At 41.5% G+C, this 20,631-nt stretch overlaps 1 protein-coding gene across 1 annotated transcript in view; it reads right to left on the reverse strand.

The window, feature by feature from the left end:
* Window positions 1–7,653: 7,653 nt before the first annotated feature.
* Window positions 7,654–20,631, reverse strand: part of LOC115212270 (hydrocephalus-inducing protein-like) — a 158,402-nt gene continuing 145,424 nt past the window's right edge. Inside the window, exons 40-43 of the mRNA XM_029781112.2 lie at window positions 19,526–19,676; window positions 15,807–16,040; window positions 12,666–12,890; window positions 7,654–8,176 (exon numbers count right to left, since the gene is read on the reverse strand). Of these exons, the coding sequence (XP_029636972.1) occupies window positions 7,691–8,176; window positions 12,666–12,890; window positions 15,807–16,040; window positions 19,526–19,676 (1,096 nt within the window). The 3' untranslated portion in view covers window positions 7,654–7,690. The remainder of the gene's footprint in view (window positions 8,177–12,665; window positions 12,891–15,806; window positions 16,041–19,525; window positions 19,677–20,631) is intronic.

A 20,631-nucleotide genomic window follows, 5' to 3' on the forward strand; every position in this document is an offset into this window, starting at 1 on the left:
GTGGTGAAGCACAACCATTGAACATTGGGCATCACAGAAGCAATGACTAAAGACCAAGACCTCTGGAGATATGCTGTGACTGAAAAGACCCGGCAATTAAAGTGAGTTCACAGCTGTATCCTACACCAGTGTTGCATAACCAACCCACTCAAAAAGTACCTTGGATTGTAGGGCGACATACCGTGCTTGAAGAGACCTATGGAGTCAAGTACAGCAACATCAAATCAAATCACATTTCAATGGAAATTGTAGTTGTGACCCCGTGCCAGTGACATGTAAAATGTACCATCTGAATGTGGCCAATGCCAGTGCCACCTTGACTGGCTTCTGTGCCTGTGGCATGTAAAAAGCACCAACCAATTGTGGTCATTGCCAGCCCCCTCTGGCCCCTGTGCCAGTGGTATGTAAAAAACAGCCACTACACTCTTGGAGTGGTTGGCGTTAGGAAGGGCATCCAGCTGTAGAAACACTGCCAGATCAGATTGGAGCCTGGTTCAGCATCCTGGCTTCCCAGACCCCAGTCAATCCATCCAACTTATGCCAGCATGGGAAATGGGTGTTAAACAATGATGATGGAGGAAACTGAAAGAGGCCCATTATTTATATGTGTTTGTGTTTGTCCCACACCCCAATGCTTGAGAACTGGTGTTAGTATGTTTATATCCCCATAACTTAGTGGTTCAGCAAAAGAGACCGATAGAATAAGTACCAGGCTTTAAAAAAAAAAAGCTAGGGTCAATTCATGTTTCAAAGCAATGCTCCAGCATGACTGCAACATCAACCTCCCTGTTGCCAATCTTCTTTTGCTTTCAAGCAAAGGAACCCTAACCCTTCACCCAGAAAGGTTTTTCTTTTTATTAAAGACTGGAAACGGACACCATCATTTGTCTGGCAATGATGCTTCTTTCAGTTTCCATTTACCATATCAACTCACTAAGCTTTCGTTGACCCAGCACAATAGTGAAAGACAATTGCCCAATGTGCTGTTTATTAGGACTGAACTCAAAGCCACGTTTGTGTCTGTCTATGTGGCATTAGCACAGGTGCTCTATACATGCTAGCAGCCCACAGATGGAAATGGATATCTGTATATGTTCCTGTTTGTAATGTTATTGGCTACTGGTTAAAAAAAAAGAAAAAAAAGGGGGTTTATTTGCTGAGTTTTGATAAAATAGGTTAGCCCAGTGGTTCTCAATTATTTTCCTGCCTATGGACCCTCATAACCATTTGATATTTAACGAAATTCTTGTTTCAATCATTTAACTGCAGCCAAGCTGGAGTACCACCTTTAGTTGAACAAAATGACCCTAGGACTTAATCTTTGTAAGCCAAGTACTTATTCTATTGGTCTCTTTTGCAGAACCACTAAGTTATGGGGGACGTAAACACACCAACATCGGTTGTCAAGCAACGGTGGGGGAACAAACATGGACATACAAACACTATATATATATATATATAATATATATATATATATATATATATATATATATACACATACACACAATGGGCTTCTTTCAGTTTCCATCTTCCTAATCCAATCACAAGGCTTTGGTCAGCCCAAGGCTATAATAGTAGACACTTGCCCAAGGTGCCATGCAGTGGGACTGAACCCGGAACCGTGTGTTTGGGAAGCAAGCTACTTACCACACAGCCATGCCCGCACCTATCATTATCATTGTCATCGTTTAACATCTGCTTTCCATACTGGCATGGGTTGGACGGTTTGACTGGGGACTGGCAAGCCAGGAGGCCACACCAGGCTCCAATCTGATATGGCAAAGTTTCTACAGCTAGATGCCCTTCCTAACACCAACCACTCTAAGAGTGTAGTGGGTGCTTTTATGTGTCACCGGCATGGGAGCCAGTCAGGTGGTTCTGGCATCGACCACGCTCAAAAGGTGTTTTTTACGTGCTACCTGCAAGGGAGCCAGTCCGGCAGCCCTGGCAATGACCACGCTTGAATGTTGTTTGTCATGTGCCGGTAAGATGATTAAATAAGGAATTGTATAAGAAATATTGTTAAAATATTCTGTGTTCTGTAAAAGTATAACCAGTTTATTGCTAATAAATATTAATAAAAAAGCGGGGAGCTGGCGGAAACATTAGCACACTGGGCGAAATGCTTAGCGGTGTTTTGTCTGTCTTCACGTTCTGAGTCCAAATTGTGCCGAAGTTGACTTTGCCTTTCATCCTTTTGGAGTCAAAAAAATTAAGTACCAGTTGCATGTTTGGGATTGATCTAATTGACTGGCCCTCCCCCAAAATTTTGGGCCTTGTGCCTAGAGTAGAAAAGAATATTTATACAAGGGAAAGGTGGCAAACTGGCAGAAGCATTAGCACACCAGGTGAAATGCTTAGTGGTATTTCGTCTGTCTTTATGTTCTGAGTTCAAATTCCGTCAAAGTCGACTTTGCCTTTCATCTTTTCAGGGTCAAAAAATTAAGTACTGGGGTCGATCTAATCAATTGACCCCACTTCCCCAAGTCTCAAGCCTTGTGCCTAGAGTAGAAAAGAATAAATATTAATGATAAAATCTTTTAAGGATCCCTAAAGGTTATGCTGGACCCTGATTGAGAATCACTTGGTTGGCGAAGAAAGACACGAGACAAAAGTTCTTACCTTGACAGTCGAGTGGTGGAAACCAGAGATGGCCGAGGATGAAATCACTGTATGAAGATGCATCTAACCTGTCTTTGCAAGCCAGTCTTTTTGCTTTTATATGTTCTGTCAACCTCATTGTTCCATCACTATGGTCACCCTCGGTTTTGGTCTTAGGACTTTGCTCCACACACACACACAAGTATGCAATATATGTTTGGGTAGAGACTAAGAATATTCTTATTTCGGTCGATTTTAGGCCAAGGTGCAACAGTCATAACTTGCCTGAAGAGCCTGTGCACCCAAAAGGGGTGGGGTTGGGGGACCCAGAGGAGAAAGAGACCGACTCAACCAAAATAATTATATCTCTACTTCTTTTAGTCATTATTCTGTGGTCATGCTGGGGCACCACTTCGATGAATATTCAGTTGAATGAATTAACCCAAATACTCATATTTTTCTAAGCCTGGTTCTTATTCTATCGATCTCTTTTGCTGAACTGCTAGGTTACAGGGATGTAAACACACTAACACTGATTGTCAAGCAGCAGTGGGGGACAAACATACACATACAGATATATATATATATATATATATATATATATATATATATGACAGGCTTCCTTCAACCAAAATCCACTTACAATGCTTTGGTTGGCCTGAGGCTTAAATAGAAGAGACTTGCCTAAAGTGGCATGTAGTGGGACTGAACCTGGAACCTTGTGGTTGGGAAGCAAGCTTCTTACCACACAGCTATTTCTGGTTTTATGTTTACATCAATCTTTTCAAGTTAGTCTTTGAACTGTCTGAAGAGTCAATGCTGTGGAGGTCAAATATTGCTGGCTTTGTGCATACAGAAATATTCAAATTAACAGGAATAAAAAACATACACACAATCTGAGGAAACAAAGTTTTTAAAAAATATTCGTGATTGTCACTGAGTTGAAGCAATGGAGTAGGATGTTTGCAAGACTGTATTATGCCATGAACTGGTAGTGTTGTTAGCATGCCAGGCTAAATGCTTGGTGGCTTTCTTTACGTTCATCATCATCCTCATCGTTTAATGTCCGCTTTCCATGCTGGCATGGGTGGGGTGGTTTGACAAGAGCCGACTGGACAGAAGCCTGTGCCAGACTTCTGTAACTGTTTCAGCAAGGTTTTTACAGCTGGATGCCCTTCCTAATATGAACCACTCAGCAGAGTGGATTTAGTGCTTTTTACATGGCACAAGCACAGATAAGGTCAGTTTTGGCAAGGCTTTTACAGCTGGGTGTCCTTCCTAACACCAACCACTCAGCAGAGTGGACTTAGTTCTTTTTATGTGGCACAAGCACAGGCAAGGTTTTTACAGCTGGGTGCCCTTTCCAGTGCCAACCACCCAGCAGAATGGACTATCTGAGTTCAAATAGCAATAGGGTTGACTTTGCCCTTCATATCCTTTCAAAATTGATAAAATAAGTACCAGTTGCACATTCGGGATCAATCTAATTGACTTTCTTACTTCTGCTTTCTACTATAAGTACAAGGCCTGAAAGTTCTGTGCTCAGCTGGTACTTATCTCATCAATGCCAAAAGGATGAAGGGTAAAGTTGACCTTGGTGGGATTTGAACTCAACAGAAAGAGCTGCTAACCATTTTGACTGACACACTAATGAAGCAACTGCCCACGATTTTAAATAATAATAATAATAATCATCGTCGTCGTTTAACGTCTGCTTTCCATGCTGGCATGGGTTGACAGTTTGTCAAAGGGCTGACAAGCCAGCAGGCTGCACCAGGCTCAATCTGATCTGGCAAAGATTCTACAGGTGGATGCCCTTCCTAAGGCCAACCACTCCAAGAGTGTAGTGAGTGCTTTTACATGCCACTGGCATGAAGCGTCAGTCAGGCAGTACTGGCAACGACCACACTCAAATGGTGTATTTTTTAACATGCCGCCTGCACAGGAGCCAGTCCAATGGCACTGGCAAGAACCACATTCGAATGTTGTTTTTCATGTGCCACTGGCACAGATGCCAGTAAGGCAACGCCTTTCTACTAAGGGTACAAGGCCTGAAATTTTTAGGAGAGGGGGCTAGTTTATTACATTGACCCCAGTGTTTCACTGGTACTTAATTTATCGACCCCCAAAAGGACAAAAAGCAAAGTCGACCTCAGTGGAATCTGAACTCAGAACGTAGCAACAGCTAAAATGCCTTTTGGCATTTTGCCTGGTGTACTAACGATTCTGCCAGTTCGCTGCCTTAATCCTATTGCATGCAATACTCAATCTGGTAAACTACAACTCATTGGGAAAAAAAAAGCTAAAAGAAGGGACAGAAAATAGAGAAGTTAAAGAAAGACAGCAATGGAAGCTAAAGAAAGGCACACAATCCAGAGAGAGAGGCTGAGAAATGAACCTTAAGAGTGATGAAGACAGAAGTGTGGATAGACAGGTCGAGATTAATGTTGGTGAATTTCAGGAAGCATAGAATTGGGTTTTGAAGAATGCAATTTCCAGACAGATCACCACCACCACCGTTTTAGTGTCCACTTTTGCATCATGGGTCAGACATAATTTGTTGAGGCAGATTTTCTATGCCTGGACACCCTGTCAACTTCACATTTTCAAGCGAAGTAGTATATTCCTCCATGGTCAAATATGATGTTTTGTTCATGGAAGACTGGAAAAGAACAGTAATTAAAATGTCACCCAAAGTTTATTCCGTGTTTTCATAATTCTGATCCTGAAAAAATGCTTCCGATAGTGAAGGCGGCTGCAGCACAGTTCTGATTTTATAAGAATGTTTACGAATGGTAGGGATATTAAATCAAAAACAGTTTCGATGTTAAAATTTCGACCTGAACACGTTTTATACAGAGAAATCTGGACAAGGGGAAGTAACTTGGGTGATTTCGTTTTGGGATTTGGTTTGCAAGATTCTTTATGAGTTCGTGTGTTGAAGCATATTCTGTTGTGTCTGGGGAGAATCATTTTCTTTTTATGCCTTATAATATAACACACTCAAAAATAAAAATAAGAGAAAAAGTGGAAATTTTACCGGTGAGTGTGTTATATTATAAGGCACAAAAAGAAAATGACTCTCCCCAGACACAACAGAACTTGGGTTAGTTTACATAAAAAATGACGTTGGGAACACGTTGATATTAAAACTGAATCTTTTTAGAAAAATAAAAAAGAAGAGGAAAGTGTTTATGCGGTTCTACTTACCACTTGTTTATGGTTGGGGGAATTTATCTCCACTGTATCCAACATCTCCAATTTTTAGATATTTCCATCAGCACAAACACAATCCGTTGGTCTGCCTCCTTCATCCAGTACAAGCCGACTAATGCTCACACTTCTCACCCCAAATACTCTAGATCCACCATTCCAGTCTTTCAATTTCTTCAGCCTCACAAACTCTGCCAGCATTGAATCAGATTTTGTGTCCCAAAGCAAGAGAATGCAACATTTTTTCCTGAATCGAGATTATTCCGGATCAGTTTTGGATCCTGCACACTGCCAGGCCCAAACAGGGTTTGGGGTGGGCTCCACGACCCTCTCCACACACTGGATATCACTTTCCCTCTCACATTCTACCCATGCATCTTTCCATTGAAACACAAAAATCACATGTCTTTTCCAAACCCTACTTTCTGATCCCATGACCATTCCGGTCTTTCCTCACCTCCAAGACAGACAGAATCCCCAGCAGCCTTCTAGTTCTCAGCTACAAACAGCCTAGCCACACACAATCGGCCACTCTTAAGCGTGCTTGCCAACAATGCAACACCTGCCTCTACATTAATAACACTACAACCATCGCTGGGCCTAAGCTACAGCACCACATTACCTGAAACTTCTGTTGCGGATCTTCTAACCTTGTAAACTTTGTGTCATTCTTTACATTGTGGAAACAGGCCATTGCCTTGCCAATCACTTTTAGGAGTGGTTGTCAAGCACATTACAATGCATGTTGGACCAACCTATCATTATCCACTTCAACACAATAAGCGATTCCCGTTTACTGAGGAACATTTTTTTTTTATGGCTGTATGCTTTTCCTGTCACCAACCATCAACTCTTTCCAAGGAAGGAAATATTCAGTTCTATATTTAAGAGATGAGGAATTATGTACATTATTTACAGTTGATGGATATTTTATTCTCATCTTGTTTGTTGTTAACACGTTTTGGCTGATATACCCTCCAACTTTCATCAGGTGTCTTGGGGAAATTTCAAATCTGGGTTCTCCTTCCTAAGATATTTTTTGATGCTGTTGTTGTTGTTATTATTATTATTCAGGTCTATAATAATAATGATAATAACATTGACAGCGGCCATGCTGGAGCACCCTCTTTAGTCAAGCAAATGGACCACAGGACTAATTCTTTGTAAGCCTAGTACTTATTCTATCAGGCCCTTTTGCCGAACTACTAAGTTACCAGAACGTAAACACACCAGCATCGGTTGCCAAGCAATAATGGGAGAACAAACACAGACACACACAAACACACACATATATATATATATACGACGGGCTTCTTTCAGTTTCCGTCTACCGAATCCACTCACAAGGCTTTGGACAGCCCGAGGCTATAGTAGAAGACACTTGCCCAAGGTGCCATGCAGTGAGACTGAACCCAGAACCATGTGGTTGATTAGCAAGCTACTTAACACCACATCCACTCTTGTGCTTATATATATACATACATTATATATGCATAAATATATATATTATATATGCATATATATATATATATATATATATTATATATGCATAAAATATATGTTACATGCATAAATATATATATATATATATGGATAAATAAATATATATACTATAAATGCATAATATATATATATATATATATATAATATATATATATATATTATATATGCATAAATATATGTTACATGCATAAATATATATATATATATATGGATAAATAAATATATATACTATAAATGCATAATATATATATATATATATATATGCATCTAGCAAATCCACTCACAAGGCCTAGGACTGTAGCTAAAAACACTTGCCTAAGGTTCTAAGACAAGAAGTAAGATTTGAGCATGAATATATTTATTGACACTTGAACTAAACAGAAATTCCTTTCAAATAAAACAGCCATTGTAGATTTGCTGTGTCTGCTGTTACATGGGGACAGGAGACAATCAGTTTGCTTTTGAGCTCAGTCTGCACAGGAAGGTTACTGTTGTCAAACGCGACAGAAATACGATAGTCTTTGTGGGCACGAATCGCTTCCTTCTTCTTGGAGAGGATGAACCGATCATCATCAACTTGAAATTTGAAACTGGTTGCTGTGTTGAAGATGTTGCGGAAAGTAATGAAAATATTTGAACCTGATTTGATGGTGAATGGTCCCTGGGGTTTGGGTGGGCCACACGTTCCAAATAGTGGGAAGATATATTCTCCACCAACTGCTGACGAAGCTGTTAGAATAGCTCGCTGCTCTCCCAAGCGAGATGGTTCAAAGGAGACATCAAATGAAATTTCAGTTCCAGAAGACGAAGCACTAGCAGCTGGGATGGATTTGTCAACATGGAAATCTGGATTATCCACCTGTTGCAACAGAAACACAAAAATATTCTTTAAAATACTCAAAATATTAAGAACATTCATTGCCACCACTATCATCATCATAATCACCACCACCATCGTTCTAGCCTCCACTTTTGCATCATGGGTCAGACAAAATTTGTTGAGGCAGATTTTCTATGCCTGGACACCCTTCCTGTCATCAAAGTAATATATTCCTCCATGGTTAAACATGATGTTTTGTTCATAGAAGACTGGAAAAGAACAGTAATTAAACTATCACCCCAAAGTTCTGAGTATCATCCACTGGAGCCACCCAAACACCTCATTACAACTATTTCTATCACTTTCCAGCTCCACTTCTCTTCTAGAATGTAAGTAACTCATTTACAGCAAGAAACGTCTTCATGCTTTGGCTTCTCTCATACTTTAACCCCTCTTCTCCGAGCATAAAGCACCCCTACACCCCTGAGGTTTGTTGTCATGCAAGCTTCATGGTGACCTCATTAGTTCTGGTATGACAAAAAAAGCATCCAGTATACGCTGTAGAGTATTTGGCATTAGGAAGGGCATCCAGCCATAGAGGTTATGCCAAAGTAAACACTGGAGCATAATGAAGTCTTTGGATCGATCAGATCCTAGCAAACCAACATGGAACATGGGGAGGAGGAGGATGATGCTGTTCATGAACTCAAAGCATTAATTTTGTGGAATGTAGTTGTTGATAAATTTCATGGTGGTGGTGGTAGGGGGGGGGGGTCTGCTTAGAGCAGAAGTTCTCAACCATTTTTTTGCCCATGGGCCCCTTTGGTTCTTATTATTCGTTCAATGTTTAAAAAGTCCTATTAGGAATAGCAACAGGGGGCTGAGACTTCTGGCAGTTTGCTGTGTTTGAGAAAACACACCAAGCCGAGTGAAAGTATGGGTGTCCTTGCATACAGGCATGTCCCCTGCATCCCTCTCCAGCCAAGCAGTCCTAATCTTTGCAGGTTCATGGTATACTCACCCAGTCTGCATTCTGTAAAGTGGCTGGTGTTTGGAAGGGCGCCCAGCCAGAGAAACTATGCCTGAACAGGCTTTGGAGCCTAGTGCAGTTCCTGGCCTTGCCAGAATGGAAAACGGATGTTTAATGATAATGATGAAAATTTATTGTCAAAATGTAACAAATTTAGCTCGTTATTAAATGTGAAGAAGAGATCAGAGTAGTAATGTAAACAGTAAAATGAGTCACCACCTCAAAGTGGCAGGTGAATGTTACTACTGGTTTAACCCCAGGCAGATTCTCCACCAGCTGGTTTTCAGTGCAAGTTCTGCACCCTTCATCATCATCTTCGTTTAGCGTCCGCTTTCCATGCTAGCATGGGTTGGACGGTTCAACTGGGGTCTGGGAAGCCAGAAGGCTGCACCAGGCCCAGTCTGATCTGGCATTGTTTCTACGGCTGGATGCCCTTCCTAACGCCAACCACTCCGGGAGTGTAGTTGGTGCTTTTTACGTGCCAGACAAGGCTGGCAAACAGCCACGATCGGATGGTGCTTTTTACGTGCCACCGGCACGAGGCCAGTCGGAGCAGCACTGACAATGGCCACGTTCGGATGGTTCTCTTACGTACCACCGGCACTGGTATCACAGCTACAATTTCCATTGATGTTGATCGATTTCGATTTTCACTTGCCTCAACAGGTCTTCACAAGTAGAGTTTTGTGTCCCAAGAAGGAAAGGTATACATAAGTGGACAGGCTACATCCCATGTAGAGGCCACGGGTTATGGTCTCACTTGTCCTGCTGGGTCTTCTCACGCACAGCAAACTTCCAAAGGTCTCGGTCTCTAGTCATTTCCTCAGTGAGACCTAAAGTTCGAAGGTCATGCTTCACCACCTTATATACAATATATCATTAGCAGTGAACCCCTACTATCCCCCAGGATCGTGGGACTGGCCCAGTTTCAAGCTATTTGGCTGCATACACCTGCACAGTGGAGAGTGCAAGCTAAGATTTGCTTCTACCAGTGATATATTGCAAACAAAGTGACCATTGGTCACTGATTTGCAACAAGCAAAATAGCCAATCATAAAATCTCAAGAAAAGATCAGAGTAGTAACGTAAACAGGAAAGCGAGGAACCACATCAAAGTTTTACTATTAGTTTACTTTATCTCTTCTTGAGATTTTATGATTGGCTATTTTGCTTGTTGCAAATCAGTGACCAATGGTCACTTTGTTTGCAATATATCACTGGTAGAAGCAAATCTTAGCTAGCACTATCCACTGTGCAGGTGTGTGCAGCCAAATAGCTTCAAACTGGGCCAGTCCCACGATCCTGTCAGATGCTGGGGGAGGGTCGCTCCCCCTGCTAGTGATATATTGTATATAAAGCAGGGGTTCCTAACCAGGGTCCGCATGGACACCCCAGGAGTCCACAGAAGCTTTAAGAGTAAAAAATTGCAATTTGTGGGTCCACATATAAATTTTGTTTAGTAGGAGAGGTCCCTGTGTTTATCGAAACTTTCAAGATTTGTATTTGGAATTTCTGTTATGAATATAAAGAAACTGTTTCATTGTTAGTTTTTATTAACCTACAAACAAATATTTTGTTTCAAAACTTTACAAGTGCATATATGGGGTCCACAGGTGATAAAGATAGCTCTCAGGGGCTCCACAAGTAAAATTAGGTTGGGAAACCCTGATATAAAGGATGCAGAGTGTTGCACTGATAACCAGCTGGTGGAGAATCTGCCTGGGGTTAAACCAGTAGTAACATCCAACTGCCACTTTGATGTGGCAACTCGTTTTACTATTGTAACATTAACAACAAAATCCTCTGTGAACCTCCAAGGGTCACAAGGACCCCATTTGAGACCCACTGCTAAGAAGAAGGAACAGTAGCCATGGCATTGCCAGGTGAGACTGATAGTGTTTCTGGTTCCCTTGAACTGTTGTCAACAACTGCAGTGAATACACAAAGAGGGAGGAGGAGATTCAGGAGAGGGGTGGGGAGTAGAGGTGAGATACAGCAGTTAGTGTAGGGGTAGGGAGAGTTTGACACAACACAATGTTGGGCCTCATGGAGGCAAAGTGGCCAAGTTCCTTTCGAGTGTTGGGCCTCATGGAAGCAATGACCAAAACCTTTGGCATTATGTTGTGCTTAAGAAGAAGCCCCATCAAGCTGAGCAAAATCACGGTTGTGGAAGATACCGGTGTCACACATAGTGGCACATAAACTCACCCTGGTGTCATGCAAATGGCATCCATGCCGGTGGCACATAAAAGTACCCAGTACACTCTCGGAGTGGTTGGCATTAGGAAGGGCATCCAGCTGTAGAAAACTGTGGGAAATCAGACCGGAGTCTGGTGCAGCCTTCCAGCTTGCCAGCCCAGTCAAACTGTCCAACCCATGCCAGCATGGACAACGGACGTTAAATGAAAATGATGATGATGAGTGATGAATAGAGAAGAGATGAATGACTCAGGGGTGGTAGGAGAGCAGCCAGCTGTAAAGAATAAAGGCCATTACAGCATCAAGCGGATCATTGATGTATGAAAAGAAGAGAGTGAGGGGACAAAACTGAACCCAAGGTGACACTGGGGGGAGGGGACAGAAAGAACTTCATCAACACACTCTGTGAGGGTTCGATCTGAAGCTGCCAGTCCAGGAAATCAGAAAATGAGAAATGGATGAAAGCCAAAGGATGGGAAGTTTTTGATAGGAAACCCATGTGTTAGGTGTCTGGGTCACCTGTTGACATTTCTGATGATGTTGAGCAACAACATTGTTTTCAGTTTTTCTCAGGTGAGAGATAAATGTGGCTTGATGTAGGAGAGGAAGTCTCTAACAGGTTTAGTAAATGTGGACGCCATATTCTTGTCTTGTCTTGAGACAGCATTCACCTGGGATGGGTTGAGCTGGCTTCATTCATCCTCAATGCTGCATCTCTCACAAACGCCGACCAGGCCTGGCGATTTGAGGCTAACAACCACGTGATCTCCAACCACTCCTTATTCCAGCGGCGAACGCCGTAGATATGGGTGGGCCCTAGGTTGGATTCCAGATCAGCCTTGACTGTCATCAGCCAGGTTTTTTGTTGTCCACCACATCGCTTTCACCAACCCTGAAAGGGAGCTGGGTCAATTGCTTCGTAGATGAATTCTCCTGGTTGACGTCATATTAGTGGTATTTGACAAAGAGAAGGGGAATGGGGAGAGAGAGAGGGAGAATGGGGAGAGAGAGAGAAGGATAGATTGAAGAGTTTGATGAATGTAGGAGCTAGTCCTAGGGTGCAGTGTTTGAGGCTAATCAAAAGGGTTACTTGTTAGCTTCAAATAAGTGGAGGTATTTTCACACTTGCATATGCAAGGTGGGAAACCTGGTAGGATAGAAGGGGGAGATTAGGAGATGTAAAAACTGACCATGTAAAGACAAAAAAAATACTGCTAATGATTCTGCCACCACCATCACCACCACATCAGCAGCAGCAGCCGTAGTAAAAGTGTGTTACTAAATAACTCATTGTCTTACCTTGCACAGGTAGTCTGTCTTCTGTTTGGAGTAGTTAATAAACCTAGCCACCTGGGTGGTGACCAGACCGAGGGAAGTCTGCATGTAGATGCTTTTCTCATAGCTTGCTGGTGTGGCCTTGAGGTTCAGTTCATATAAATAATTTCCCAGTTCAGTGCTCAACAGTTCCAGTTTGCCAGTTACTTCACCGATTTTAATCGGTTGGTATTCAATGGTCACCTCACCCTGCAAAACAGGGGAGACTCAACTTCAAACACAATCCACAACAGATGTAGCCAATAATTATATTAACCCTTCACTTACCGTATTTCTGTTGGAATGCACTGCCTTTGTTTCAATTAATTTTAAAAATAATGAATTTTGGAAAATAACTGTCATTATTAATCTGGTGTTTCGAACATAAATGAACGGGACATTTTGAGGGAAGATTTTAATTTTGATCACCAGAACGTTTTTTGTTGCCATATTTCTGTTGAAATATACAGCAATTACTTTTGAAAATAACAAAGAATTTAATAAAATAACTTTGTTGTTAAATAGTTGTTGCCAGTGCCGCTGGACTGGCTCCTGTGCAGGTAGCACATAAAAAACACTTTTTGAGCGTGGTTGTTACCAGAACTGCCTGACTGGCCCTCATGCCAGTGGCACGTAAAAGAACCCACTATACTCTTGGAGTGGTTGGCATTAGGAAGGGCATCCAGCTGTAGAAACTTTGCCAGATCAAATTGGAGCCTGGCCCAACTGTTCAACACATGCCAACATGGAAAGCAGACATTAAACGACAACGATGATGAGGATAATCTGGTGTTTGGAACATAAATTAAAATGAAATTATGAAATTTTGATGGGAAACCTTAATTGAAATGATCATCATCATTGTCATAATTTAATGTCTGCTTTCCATGCTGGCACGGGTTGGATGGTTTGACTGGAACTGGTAAGCTGGCGAGCTGCAGCAGGTTCCAATTTGATCTGGCAGAGTTTCTACAGCTGGACGCCCTTCCTAATGCCAACCACTTACAGAGTGGACTGGATGCTTTTTTTCATGGCACCAGAATGGGTGCCTTTTGTAACACAGAACCAGAGGCAGCGAGTTGGTATTAAAAGAGTTAAGAAAAAGGGTTACTCAATTTACTTGGTGCAGGCACGGCTGTGGTTAAAACATTTGCTTGGCAACCATGTGGCTTCAGGTTCAATCTCACTGCACAGCACTTTGGACAAGTGTTTTCTATTGTAAATGTTTGACTGCCCAACTTCTTATGAGAGAAAATGGAAGACAGAAAATAGGTGGAAGTTCATCACGTGTGTGTGTGTGTGTGTTGCTGCTTGATGACTGGTGCTGGTTTGTTTACATCCATGACTTAGTGGTTCAGCAAAAACGAGGCTGATGAAATAAGTACCTGGCTTAAAAAAGAATAAGTACTGTGGGCAATTTGACTGACAAAACCCTTGATGGCTGTGCTCCAGTATGGCCACAAACAACCCAATGAGTTAAAACAATAACATTACTGAATGGTAATTCTAAAACAAGGGCACTCAGAGAGTGAAAACCTTTGCACTCTCTTTCAACGATTAGGCAGAGATGATTTTTAAAATGAGAATATCTGAAATAAACTCGAATGCTCTCAAATATGAGAATAACAAAAATGAATCTCAAAAATTAAGTAAAAAAAAAGGAAAAATAATCTAGAATCCTTGTCTGGTACTGGATCAATCCCAAAATCTAATCAGTTTGTGCCAGTCATGAAGCCAAACATTCCTGAAAGTTTCATCCAAATCCATCCAGCGGTTCTTGAGATATCTTGTCCAAGGACAAACAAACACAACTGAAAACAATACCTCCACCTTGGTGCTTGCATACAGCATTGATGCTCTTCAACGTTTTAATATCTGTTCATTGATGTTGACAACAGTCATAGGATCCCTGTGGTACTGGCCCCTTCATTTGATATCGCTTGATACTTGTGAGTGTTGTTATGCAAATGGTATCCTTTGTTTCTAGTATTGCTTTCCAATTTTGACACAAGGCCAGCAATTTCATTCGGCTTTGGTGGGATTTGAACTCAGAATGTGAAGGACGAAATGTCAAACATTTTGCCTGGCATGCTACTACTTCTGCCAGCCTGCTGCCTCACATTTCTAACATTCTGTGAAAAGCGTGTCTGATGAGGGTTGGTGACAGGAAGAGAATCCAGCTGCATAAAATCCATCTCAACAAATTCCCTCTGACCTACGTAAGCATGGAAAAACAGACATTGGAATGATAAAGATATTAAAGTGGCAAGATGGCAAAATTGTTAGCACTTTGGACAAAATGCCTAACAACAGCATTCCTTGCGGCTCTTTACATTCTTGAGATCAACTTTACCTTTCATCCTTTTGGCACTGATGAGGTCAGTACAGATTCAGCACAAGTGTAAGAAGAGAATCTGCCTGGGGTTAAACTAGTAGTAACATTCAGCTGTCACCTTTGATGTGGCGACTCGCTTTACTGGAACCAATTTATTACACATAAACATCATCATCGTCGTTTAATGTCCGTTTTCTCTGCTGGCCGGTTTGAGGAGCCAGTCCAGCGGCACTGGCGACGACCTCGCTCAAATATTTCACATGCCACCAGCACAAGTGCTAGTAAGGCAACGCGGTAACGATCCCACTAGAATGGTATTTTTAACGTGCCATCGGCACGAAGGCCAGCTTGTTGCTCTGGCAACGATCTCACTTGTATGGTACTCTTAGTGCTCCACTAGCAACGGATGCCAGTCACTGAGTTTGATTTCAACTTTGATTTCGATTTACCTTGCCTCAACCGGTCTTCAAAAGCAGAGTTTAGTGTCCTGGTTACACAATATTCCGGCTGATATACTTTCCAGCCTTCATCAGGTGTCTTGGGGAAATTTCAAACCTGGGTTCTCATTCCTAAGGTATTTTTCAATGTTGTTGTTGTTGTTATTGTTATTATTATTATTATTATTATTATTATTCAGGTCGCTGCCTGGAATCTTGGGGTTAGTAGCCTATAGTAACCACTATGCCATATGCCCATGTAAATAATGTAAATAATATACATAATTCATCATCTCTGAAATATAGAATTGTACAACTGAATTGATTTAAAATAAAATGCATTTATGAACTTACATCAGATTGTTCTGGAATACAAACTGCACTTGCAGGAATCATCAGTTCTGAAACATTTGTATTGAAATTAAAATGAGCTGGAATGGTTAGCGGATTCTCAAGTTTGACCGTATGTCGTATGCTGGAGCGAACTGGGGTGACAAGTTCAATATTCCCCAAACTTCCTGATTTAATCGATCGAAGGGTCAGTTCATAAAATTGGTATTCACCTGTCTCTAAATGAGTAAAGATTACCTGTAATGAATTAAAAGAATAATAATGAAGATATAATAATGATAATAATAATAATAACTTATTGTATACAGTGCTCAGTTGCACTACAACTCATCAGAAGAAACAGCTAAAAATGCATGTGCAATGGATATAGGATAAGGCATGGGAAGTGGACACAGGATAAGGCATGGGAAGTGGACATAGGATAAGGCACGGGAAATGGACATAGGATAAAGCATGGGAAGTGGACATAGGATAAGGCACGGGAAGTGGACATAGATTAAGGCATGGGAAGTGGACATAGGACAAGGCATGAGAAGTGGACATAGGACAAGGCTTGGGAAGTGGACATAGATTAAGGCACGGGAAGTGGACATAGGTTAATGCGTGGAAAGTGGACATAGGACAAGGCATGGGAAGTGGACATAGATTAAGGCATGGGAAGTGGACATAGGATAAGGCACGTGGAGTGGACATAGGATAAGGCACGGGAAGTGGACATAGGATAAGGCATGGGAAGTGGACATAGGATAAGGCACGGAAAGTGGACATAGGATAAGGCATGGGAAGTGGACATAGAATAAGGCACGGGAAGTGGACATAGGTTAATGCGTGGAAGTGGACATAGATTAAGGCATGGGATAAGACGTGGGAAGTGAACATAGGATAAGGCACGGGAAGTGGACATAAGATAAGGCACGGGAAGTGAACACAGGATAAGGCACGGGAAGTGGATACAGGATAAGGCACGAGAAGTGGACACAGGATAAGGCACGGGAAGTGGACACAGGATAAGGCACGGGAAGTGGACACAGGACAAGGCATGGGAAGTGGACCATAAATAAGTTCTTTAAGAAAAAAGTGGGGGATGATGGACATCAGGTGGACTGTTGGTGAATTTCAGGAAGCATGGAAGCTTTGAAGAATGAAGTGTCCCAACAGCCAACAACTGATGTGGGAATTTTTTTCCATGCTTCACCTATTCCCAATGTAAATTAAATGTTTCTGAAAGTCGTGGGTGTTGTGGGGTTTTTGTTTTCTGTTTTTGTTTTTTTTTTTTGATTTTATAAGCATGTCCATTAGTATTAGATGCCTGGAATTGAAAAAGGTGCCCCAAGGTTGTTGTTGGAAAGATGGTGGTGGATAATCTTGTGGGTGTCTACCAAGTCAGCTGTCAGACATGAGAGCTTTACTGTGTCCATGTCCAGGGAAGCAAGCCATTCAGAGTATGGTCAACGCCTGATGCAGCAGGTATCCTTTTCGTTGCATGTTTCTTAACAGTTTTCAGGAAGTTGATGCTCTGAGCAAAATAGGGGTTCTGGACTGGTGGTAAATAACTTAATTGAAAATGAAGAAATGGATTCTCTCTTCAAGCAACAGGCACACAAATGTCCTGGCTGTGTGTGAGTATGAGCACGTGTGTGCTCTTTGGGATTTGTTTAAGGATTTTTGCTTTCCTTTGCAGAATTCAAACTGGTCATTAATAAGGGGGCAAAACATTTTTGCCAAGTCAGGACAGTTCTTAGGGATTGTAGCTAAGTGAATTGCTTGATATGTGAATGCGCGTGTGTGTGTATTGCATATGTAGCTTTGTAATTGTATGTATGTGTTCATTATGAGACCTCAAATGAAGTATACCTGAAATGTTTTACTAATTTCCACAGCATCTTCAATGGATTTTGAGAATGTGTGTGTGTGTGTGTTTTTTTTTAATTTAGGGTTAATTCTGGTCGACCCCAAGGTTCTGCAGGAAAGTATCTTTTGTTGTTTAATCTTTAAATCGCGCGTGCGCGTATTAGTAAGAAATTTCATTCAGTGTAAGAGAAAAAAGGGAAATAAATATTTACAGCGTGTGAAATTAATTCCCTTTACCGAGTTGCCTCCCTTCGTACAAAAAAACAAATGGCTTCTTTATTATATTTTATGACTAAAATTATTTTTACATGAAAATAACAGGATATATTTGTATTCTTATCTTAATGTATTGAATTATAAGATATATGTGTATGCTATTGATGTTCTCATTTTGTTAGATGAATAAATAATCGAACATAATATCCGACAGTTGATGAACAAACTAAATTTGTTTCTCCATTTTCTTATTTATATATATATACTAGCTTAAGGTGACCCGCTCTATGCGCAAGTGAAGTTGTGGCTGTTACTTTCTGTTTCTTATCGCCACATTCTCCCTCTTTGTTTCTCTATCCTTTCTCATTTTCCCACTCTCTTACTCTTCCTTTCTGACTTTCCCTCGCTTTCTCTTACTCTTTATCTTTCTCTGTCTATCTCTCTGCCATTTATTAAAAAAAATTAAATTTCTGCGTTTAAATTACAAATCTGCTTCCACTTTACCATGTTGAAAATTTGATTGAAATCGGGCAAAAGGTGTCCGATCTAGACCACCAAGTGTCCCCCAAAATCAGTAAAATCCCAGTTTTCACACCAAAGCAACCAATGTAGCGCCACAAAATGTCTCCCAATCAAATTCCCCCCTCAAGTTACCCCCTCCTGTAAATTTGAATCCCCTTCCAGCCCCATTTAGACCCCTTTTTACATAAAAATCCAATTTGTATCAATGTTCGCCTTCTTCATTTTATAGATAAGATTAGATGCCAATCGAACCAATCTGGAGGAGGGGGGGGGGCTTAGAGCCCCCTTGAATCTTCTCACCATAGCAACCGCATCTTTCCAGATGGTGAGTTTTAACCTACTCAACACTGCCTCATTACGCCTTCTATGCCTGTGTCAATTTTCAGCTCGATCTGACCACTGGTGTGGCCGCCAACCTCTGATGTAGCAAAATGTGCACACACTTTTGACCCAAAGCCTCTTTTATATATATATATATATATATAGATAGCAGAGAAACCTGGACTTGCTCGGGATTAAAATAGTTTATCATTGTTTTATTTGTTTCGGTATTATAACTCGATTTCATTCGGGTCTACGTGAGCCACACTTTAAAGATGAGGAATTTTGCCCTAGAGGCCACACCTTTCAATTGAGCAAACTCAAAGTTGCCATGCAAACTCGCCAGGATTTTTAATATAGGTGTGCAAATTTTCCTAACGCCAACCACTCTGAGAGTGTAGTGGGTGCTTTTATGTGCCACCGGCACGAGGGCCAGTCAGGCGGTACTGGCAATGGCCACGCTCAAATGGTGCTTTTTATGTGCCACCTGCACAGGAGCCAGTCCAGCAGAACTGGAAATGACCTCTCTCGAATGTTTTTTTTTCACATGCCACCAGCACAAGTGCTAGTAAGGTGACGCAGGTAACGACCATGCTCGAATGGTGTTTTTAACATGCCATCAGCACGGAGGCCAGCTTGTTGCTCTGGCAACAATCTCACTCATATGGTACTCTTAGCGCTCCACTAGCAAGGATGTCAATAATCGAATTTGATTTCTATTTCGATTTATATATATATATATATACACACCCTTAGCATTCTAATTCCCCTCTCTCATAATTATCATATATTACTATAGAGCAAGGACTTACTTTTATGCTGCTCATTCCTTCCTTGTAAGCATGAAAATCCAGTTTGTAATTCTTCTGACAACCAGCTGGTACATCAATGTAGTCTAAACCAGTTATTGTCGTGGTGGGATCAACTTTGTCAGCTTTATAGACTTCTCTTTTCACATTAAAGCTGGAAACATGAGAAGAATTTAACAGAAATCCTAAGCAACAGAGAAAGTACATTATGAAATGTCAATTTTAATTATAATAATGAATAATAATGAACTGATTGTATACAGTGCTTAGCTACACTTCAAGTCATAAGTAAAGGTAGACTAAAGTGCAAGAACAGTTCATAGAATAATGCAGAAATAAGTTTGTGGAAGATGTGAGAAAGGAGGTGGAGGGCTGGCGAGGTCAGTGGAAACACTACGTGATGAGATGAAGACAGTAAGAGGGTTTTGTTACTTGGGAGATAGAGTGGATGTAAGTGGGGGATGTGAAGTAGCTGTGATGTCAAGAGTGAGACTTGGCTGGGTGAAGTTCAGGGAATGTGGGGCATTATTATATAGGAAAAGGCTCTCATTGAAGACGAAAGGAAAAGTCTATAGGAGTCGTGTGAGAGCTGCTGTATGGGAATGAGACAAGGTGTTTGAGGGAGAGAGAAAGAGATGGCAATTTTGAGAAGGACTGAGAGAGCGATGGTGAGAGAAATGTGTGACATGAGACTGTTTGATAAAAGGAGGACTGAGGACTTAATGGGGACGCTGGAGTTGGAGGAATCAGTAGAACAGCTGGCAAGGGCGAATGGGGTGAGATGATATGGGCATGTGTTGAGGAAGGATAAGGAACATATTCTGAAGAGAGTGCAAGAGTTTGAGGTGAATGGATAGCGAAAGCGAGGTAGACTGAGGAAAATGTGGAGGGGACAGGTGGAGGAGATTAGGACGGTTGGCTTAAGAAGGGAGGATGCCCAAAACTGGGCAAGATGGTGTGAGGGTGGTTGCTATGGCATTGAGGTAGATCTAGCTACCCCCATTAATGAGGACAAAACCCAGATTCAAAATGATGGATGATGATGATAATGAAGTGAACTGGAAAAAAAGGTTGAGGCGGGGAGGGGGCATCAGGTGTACTGTTGGTGA

Source organism: Octopus sinensis, linkage group LG1 (genome assembly GCF_006345805.1).
Source record: "Octopus sinensis linkage group LG1, ASM634580v1, whole genome shotgun sequence".
In the NCBI taxonomy this organism is placed as follows: domain Eukaryota; kingdom Metazoa; phylum Mollusca; class Cephalopoda; order Octopoda; family Octopodidae; genus Octopus; species Octopus sinensis.